The following is an 8,323-nucleotide window of genomic DNA, read 5'->3' on the forward strand; positions in this document are numbered from 1 at the left end:
GAAGGAAGGAAGGAAGGAAGGAAGGAAGGAAGAGAGAGAGAGAGAGAAAGAAAGAAATGCAAAAAAGGTGAGGTGTCTCCCAGGAGCTTAGAAATAAGTCCAGTTGAGAGTTCAAGGTGACCCTAGTTACCTGTGGTGGGTAGATGTGCAGCTGAAAAGCTTGAGTTCATTCAAGACTCCAGCCAAAGAAACCTGTGTGTAATCTCAGAGAGTTCGATTTGGAAAACCTTCATTGCCATTTAGTTGCAGGAATCTACTCAACTAACTGTATCCTAAACAGAAGACTTTGAGAACAGAAAGGAGAGGTCAGCTTAGAACATAAAACAGTGATGGTTAAAAAGGACAGAAGTTGGCAGTTTTTATCTAGTACTATCTAAGAAAGGAAATTATGAAATTTCCTGTCACCGGAGTGATAGACTCTGACAGAGCAGCCGCAGACCTCACCATGAACCTGATGAAAGATACTTCAAAACCCACAATCTCCCTTTCTGATTGCTCTGATTCTATGATGCCCTCTCTGATTACTAATTTAACAGAAGGAGACCCTGAACCTTCCAGGCATTAGAAAGATTTCTCATTGGTTTCAATATATCAGTCTCTTGAAGACTAAAGTGAGGTGAATCAGCCTCCCCAAATCTGGTACATAAGAAATTCCCAAAGATTCTGCTGTGCTTTTCAGGAGAACCATCAACCATTCCCTGCATCCTTGAGTCATCAGCCTTCACTTTGAAATGCAGCAGTTTTGAATAACTGGCCTTCAAAACGGGGTCACTTCCTAGAAACAGTCTCACGTTGGTGGGATCTCATTTGAGTCAGCATTTAGCCGAGCTCTAAAATCTTCCACCAACACTACAAATATGCCATACCAAACTAGACTCTTAGGATATACAGTGATGCCACTTAAGTAACTAGTGGTGTCCTATGTTTAAAGATGGAGGACAGGTGCAGTGACTCATTGTGCCATCCCAGCACTTTAGGAGGTCAAGGCAGGCAGATCACTTGAAGTCAGGAGTTTGAGACCAGCCTGGTCAGTATGGCAAAACCCCATCTCAAAGAAAAATACAAAAATTAGCTGTGCGCGGTAGCCCAAGCTTGTAATCCCAGCTACTCAGGAGGCTAAGGCAGGAGAATTGCTTGACCTAAGGAGGCAGAGGTTGCAGTGAGCCATGGTTGTACCACTGCACTCCAGCCCGAGTTACAGAGCAAGACTCCGTCTACAAACAAACAAACAACAACAATAACAACAAGCCAACAACAAAAAAGATGTAAACCTAGTAGCAGCTACTGTTTGGAGGAGAATGACTGCAAACAAGTCCAAGCACTTATTGCTGGCTATCAGCAGTGGCTGGGAACACGGGGAGAAGAAGAAAGCAAGGGGGAGCCGCTGCCTCTGCTGGGAGATGCTACACATTTCAGCAAGTTAAATTATCCCTGTTCCCTACATCCTGTCTCACAGGACCAAAGCAAAGGAAATAGAGTGTGGCTGATCTACTCCCTCGCAATCTCCCATCAAATGCACCTCACAGGCTGTTCTTTGGCCATTCAGCTCCCACTCAAGGCTGTGTCCTGGATGCTAAGCTTCATCTCATTTCACTTGTACAATAATGCATCACTACTTGATTTTCCCAGGGCTTGCCTTACTTTGGTTCATTCATTCATACATTCACTCAACTATTATTTGTTGATTGCCATTCTGTGCCAAACACTATCTCCCACGGTATAGAACTGGGTTTTTAAAGAATGGCAAACGAGGAGATCAAGACTATCCTAGGCAACATAGCAAGACCCTGTCTCTAAAAAAATTTTTTTTTAAAAATAATCTGGGTGTCATGGTACATACCTGTAGTCCTAGCTACTTGGGAGCTTGAGGTGAAATAATTGCTTAAGCCAGGAGTTTGAAGCTGCAATGAGCTATGATCATACCACTGCACTCCAGCCTGGGCAGCAGAGGGAGACTGTCTGAAATTAAAAAAAGAAAAAATGGCAAAGAAGAGGGAGTAACTTCTAGAGCCAGGACTATGGTCATAAGTTCAAGTGCCTGTAGACTCATAACACTGTGAGGGAGAAAGCAAGAATGCACTGCCCAGCCTCCCTAAAAGAAAGTAGTAACCTCCCTACCTTTTTTTTTTTTAATTTTTTATTTTTTTTGAGACAGAGTCTCATTCTTGTCACCCAGGCTGGAGTGCACTGGTGTGATCTCCACTCACTGCAACCTACGCCTCCAGAGTTCAAGCGATTCTCCTGTCTCAACCTCCTGAGTAGTTAGAATTACAGGCGCCTGCCACCACACCCTCAGAATTCCTCACAGACTGGCAGGACTTGGTTTATAGTTTTACTTTCACAGGTGAAGTAGAAGGGTCGTCTGTTCTCAGTCTCTTTTAAATGTTTATTTGGAGCTTGCAGTAATAATAGTAGTCACAATAATAATGACCTTAGATTTACAAGCACTTTATTTTTTCTTTCCTTTTTTTTTTTTTTTTTTTTTTGAGATGGAGTCTTGCTCTGTCACCCAGGCTGGAGTGCAGTGGTGCAATCTCAGCTCACTGCAACCTCCAACTCCCAGGTTCAAGCGACTCTCCTGGCTCAGCCTCCTGAGTAGCTAGGATTATAGGCGCACATCACCACGCCTGGCTAATTTTTGTATTTTTAGTAGACACAGGGCTTCACCATGTTGGTCAGGCTGGTCTCAAACTCCTGACCTTGTGATCTGCCGGCCTTGGCCTCCCAATGTGCTGGGATTGCAGGCATGAGCCACTGCGCCTGGCCACAAGCACTTTCATGTATATTATCTCCTTAGATTCTTGTCACTTTTGAGGCAAATGAGACAGACACTTTTATATTTTCTATTTATATTTGCATATTTTATATTTTTATTTATTTATTTATTTTCTGGAGATGGAGTCTTGCTCTGTCTCCCAGGATAGAATAGAGTGGTGCCATCTCAGCTCACTGCAACCGCCACCTCACAGGTTCAAGTGATTCTCCTGCCTCAGCCTCCCAAGTAGCTGGGACTACAGGTGCCCGCCAACACGCCCGGGTAATTTTTAGTAGAGGCAGGGTTTCACCATGTTGGCCAGGCTGGTCTCAAACTCCTGACCTCAGGCGATCCACCCGCCTTGGCCTCCCAAACTGTTGGGATTACAGGTATGAGCCACAGTGCCCGGCCTGCATATTTTATATTTTATTTCTACATTATGTTTTAGGTTGAATCAAATGAAATTTGATTTCACCTGTAGTCCCAGCTACTTGGGAGGCTGAGGCAGGAGAATCACTTGAACCTGTGAGGTGGAGGTTGCAGTGAGCTGAGATGGCACCACTCTATTCTATCCTGGGAGACAGAGCAAGACTCCATCTCCAGAAAATAAATAAATAAATAAAAATATAAAATATGCAAATATAAATAGAAAATATAAAAGTGTCTGTCTCATTTGCCTCAAAAGTGACAAGAATCTAAGGAGATAATATACATGAAAGTGCTATTTTTATGAAGTCGAAAACAGTTCAATATTGGCAATTTCAGCCTAATAAAATAATAACATCCTTACTTTTTGAATGAGGATATTGATTATATATACATTGCCCAAGAGGAGATTATGTGCTGTCAGATGACTACATCCAGTTTCAAAGCCTATAAACCCATTTGGGTTGTGGGCTGCCTTCATTCAAAGAACATTCGGAGACAGCCAGCAGCGAGACTGGCAAAAGCACTGTCATGATGGAACAGTGAGAGCCTGCAAAGTGCTAACTACACTATACAAATTACATCCTGTACTTCTAAAAATCCCTGTAGGGTTTGTATTACTCATCTCTTGTTTACGGATATGGAAACTGAGGCCAAGAGATATATAAATCATCCAAAAATACTAGCTTGTAAGCAGCATAAATGAGATTCAAACTCATGACTGTCTTATTCTAAACCTGGACTCTTTCCACTAAAATCATGTGGAAGCTATTAGTGATTTACTCTCCCTCAGCGCTCCCTTGCCATGAAATACCAGTACGCAGATTTTCCTCTGAATCCTCTAGTTCTAATTTTCTCTAGCTTAGAGTTTCCTGAAAGGTAAATCCATTATTTTCAGATATTTTCCCCAATCCTTCACCTCTAACACTCATGATTCCCCATTCTGATCTCAGCATTTTAAAACACTGCCTGCCAAAAGACTAGATTCCCTTAACTATCAACAACCAGTTCAAGGATAAATTTATGTGATGGGTCTGACCCAAAATTGACCATAATGACCCATAATGAAGAAAACAAAAAGACTTTTAGAGAGTAGAAAAAGATGATTCAAACTATCACTTTTCTAAATGAGTTGGCACTCACCTTCATGTATCAGGGGATGTTCCACAGATGTTCTGCTGGCTCAAATAATTTGCAACAAAGGCAACTCCGTCTCCCACAGACAAGTCAGAACAGGAAGGACAATCTGGACCTTAATTTATTTGTCTGCACTAAGATGTGGGAGTGTTTCCACTCTGTCTGGGAGCTTTTCTTTTGCTTTTAAGCCCAGCCCAAATCAGAGTGGTACTTACCCACTTATGCTGGGAAATGGATTGCATTACTGTAACTAAAAACAAAAGCAAAAACAAAAACACTCAACTTTTCAGAGAAAGTGTCATCTGAAAGACCACAAACAACTAAAAGTGACTAATTTTTAAATTTTTCTCTTCAGGAAATCCTTACAAATGTGGCAATAGCTGAAACATTGAGAGTATCTTTAGCTTGAAATGAGAAATACGCAATCTTAGACAATGAAGGAGAAGAAGGAAAGAAAATAATGGTAGCTGAATCCAAAAAGAGACTTACAAATTCTGATTTATATCTAAAGGAAAATACACTGAAATGAGCAACAGGAGCTCCAGCTTAGCCACTAATAATCATCACCATCATTAATAATTTGTGGAGCTCTTACTGTGTGTCAGGCATAGTACTAAGAACTTCACATTAATTATCTCACTTAATCTTCACAACAATCCTGTAACATACGGAGTATTTTTATTCCCACTTTACTGACAAGGAAACTGAGGTCAAAACAATAAGAAACTTGTCCTACATGGGTGGTAGAGCCAGGACTTGAACCAAGGCAGCCTGACTTTCGGTTTCCTATCAATCAGAGGGTTAAATTAGACAGTTTCCTATCAATCAGAGGTTTAAATTAGATTATTTCTAGGATCCCTTCTAGTACCACAATTTTGCAACCTTTTATAATGGACTAACAAAATCACAAATAAATAAATAGACTAGGAAAGAGATTATGATGCAAAAGGAAAGACCTAAGCTTTAAAACAAGCTATGCTTTCCATACTCACGTTTTAATTTTAAACCCATTCCCCTTCTTCCTTAGACAATGTTCCACTAAGTAGGAGGAATAAGGGGGAGAAAGAGAGGTAGTCTTTTACTTAGCAGATTATAATTATGAGATATTTAAAATTCTGGCCAGGTGCCAGTGCTCACGCCTGTAATCCCAGCACTTTGGGAAGCCAAAGGCAGGAGGATCACCTGAGGTCAGAAGTTTGAGACCAGCCTGGCCAACATGGCAAAAACCCTGTCTCTACTAAAAATAAAAAAAAAAAATTAGCCAGGTATGGTGGCAGGCACCTATAATGCCAACTCCTCGGGAGGCTGAGACAGGAGGATCACTTGAACCCAGGAGACAGAGGTTGCAGAGAGCCGAAATCATGCCATAGCACTCCAGCCTGGGTGACAAGAGTGAAATTCTATCTCAAAAAATAAATAAAATAAAATTTCATTATAATGTCCTATATAGAAAAGCTAAAATGCTAGCATAAAAATAGCAGACATTTTTAAAATTTATTCAATCAATACTTAGTATACACCTATTACATGCAAAACACCTCACTAAAGGTGTTGCATATTAAATGGAATTCTGGTTAAGACATAACTAATTGAGCATATACGTTTATCTCCTCTCTCAGGAAACTCCATGAAAATTGTAGCAAAGGTATAGAACCACAAGACAAAACAAATGGAAAGAGACAACAGCAAATATGAGATGTCAACAAATCTTTGGAAAATGAGAAATCAATCAACCCATAACTGAGCTGGTAAAGATGAGAAAGCAGAAACCTAAAAATGCCTGATAAGGTTGCCAACAAGAAGCAAACATAATTATGCTATGGAGTCTCATACGGCTCAGGAATTTGAGACACCAGGTAGGTACAATCAACCCTCATTACTCACAGCTTCCTTATTTGTGAATTCACCCACTTGCTAAGAATTATTTGTAACCCCCAAATCAATACTCACGGTGTTTTGCAGTCATTCACAGACACATGCCGTGGTGAAAAACTTGAGCTGCCTGATGCACATTCCCAGCCGAGGTGGAGCAAGCTGATGCCCTGCCTTCCTGTCTGAACTTTCAAACTGCACACAAATGTCTTTTCATGGTCTATTTAGTGGCAAGTTGGTTATTATTATTATTTTTTTGCATTTCTGTGCCTTTTATGAGTGATTGTGCTGTTTCGAATGCCCCCCAAGCAGAGTGCTGGAGTGCTGTCTGGTGTTCCAAAGCATAAGAAGGCTGTGTGATGGCCTCGTGGAGAAAATACATGTGTTATATAAGCTCTGTTCAAGTATGAGTCATAGTACTGTGCTGGCCATGAATTCAATGTTGATGAATCAATAATGTATATTAAATAAGTTGCCTTTAAACCAAAACACACACAAAACAAGGTTATGCATTGATCAGTTGACAAGAATGTTGTGATCAGAGGCTCACAGGCACCCAACTCTGTATTTCCCCTACAGAGAATAATTCAGTATTTTCTAACTCAGTGTTTTCAGTGACTTAATTGAACATAATTGCCAGGAATAATAAGAATTGACTGTACTTCTGAAAAATGAAAATAGGAAGATTAGTTGAAAATCTGAAAAAGAAACAGACTACCTAATCCTAACCCTACAAAACCAAATTCATTAAATTTCTCCCATCCCAACAGCAGATGGGAGAAAAAAACCTGAAAGAAAAGCAATGCAGAAAGCAGAATGTTTTTAAAAAGAAACTACTACTGAAACCTTCGTAGAAAATAAGAAAAATGTTGTACCCACAAAATGTGAAGAAGATGCTATGATAAAGGCATAATTAGAGAACAAGAACTCTTGGAGATTCAAAATATGAGAGCTGAAGTGTAAAGGCTAGAAAATAAACTTGATGAAATCTTCCAGCAGATAGAAGAAAACACAAAGAGATGAAGAAGAGCCAACATCTGACTACTAGCAGTTCCAGAAACACAGGACAGAGGAATGGAGGGGAAGAAATAATGAGAAGTAATACAATAAAATTCCCAAGAATTGAGGAACATTTGTTCCTCAGATTGAAAGGGCCCACTGTAAACAGCATAATAAATGAAAATAAATCTACACTGAAGTGCAAAACAGTAAAGTTGCAGAATATCCAGAATAAACAGTAAAAGTGTTTCCAGATAGGAAAAAAATAAGTCATATACAAAGGATCAAGGATGAGAATGGCTTTAGACTTAATATCAAAACCAGAAGCTAGAAAGCAATGTATCAATTTCTTTATAACTCTCATGGAAAGCTATTTCTCACCTAGGATGCTCTACCCATCCAAATAATCCACCAGAAAGGAAGGTAAAATAAAGTTCTTGAAACTTTGCATTTTTTCAACATGGAAACTTTCAAGAACTTTATCTCCCATGTGACCATTTTCGAGATGTTATTGAAAAAAGTGAATACCAACACAAAAGCATAAGCCAAAACAAAAGGGAAAAATGGGCTCCTGAAAATGGGAGATTTCAAATAGAAGAGAGAGAATTCCAAGAATGGTGGCCAAGGGAGATCCCAAGATGACCACAGTACAGCAGGCTTGGAGAGCAACTAGACCACATGTGTGGCAGGCACCAGGCTCAAGGAGGGATATTCCCAGTGAAAAAAACATAGAGAAGACCCAATGGATATGACAGATGTTGAAACTTGAAAAGTTTTGCAACTCTCTTGGAAACTTTGGAGAAGCATGAATAATAGACTCAGTAAATTAAGGAAACAAAAAACATGGCATAATTATTAATTCCAGGAATAAGAAAATATATTAATTAAAATATAATTAATTCCAGGAATAAGAAAGTCCAATATGTGCCTCAGCTATGAATAACTACAGAGCCATAACAATGTAAACATTAATGGATTTAACAAAAGTTATAACTATATTGAAAGGATGAGGTTAGGAAAGAATGCACGTTCGTGTGTGTTTGTGTCTAGGATTGGTAAGAGGCTTCAGTCTTTATCTTCCATAGTAACAAGTCAATAGATAATGTCTAAAATTGACAATTTTGGGCAAGGAAA

At 39.6% G+C, this 8,323-nt stretch overlaps 1 protein-coding gene across 2 annotated transcripts in view; it reads right to left on the minus strand.

Moving 5' to 3' along the window:
- Positions 1 to 6,554, minus strand: part of IL31RA (interleukin 31 receptor A) — a 62,702-nt gene extending 56,148 nt beyond the window's left edge. The window contains exon 1 of one of the 2 annotated variants that reach the window (XM_032280615.1): positions 6,269 to 6,554. In XM_032280615.1, the coding sequence (XP_032136506.1) occupies positions 6,269 to 6,284 (16 nt within the window). In that variant the 5' untranslated portion in view covers positions 6,285 to 6,554. Of the gene's footprint in view, positions 1 to 4,324; positions 4,539 to 6,268 lie in introns of those variants that run through there. The other variant, XM_032280625.1, reaches the window with a different exon arrangement.
- Positions 6,555 to 8,323: the final 1,769 nt, after the last annotated feature.

This window comes from Sapajus apella, unplaced genomic scaffold, assembly GCF_009761245.1.
Source record: "Sapajus apella isolate SASKATOON/1434 unplaced genomic scaffold, GSC_monkey_1.0 scaffold1, whole genome shotgun sequence".
NCBI classification, from domain to species: domain Eukaryota; kingdom Metazoa; phylum Chordata; class Mammalia; order Primates; family Cebidae; genus Sapajus; species Sapajus apella.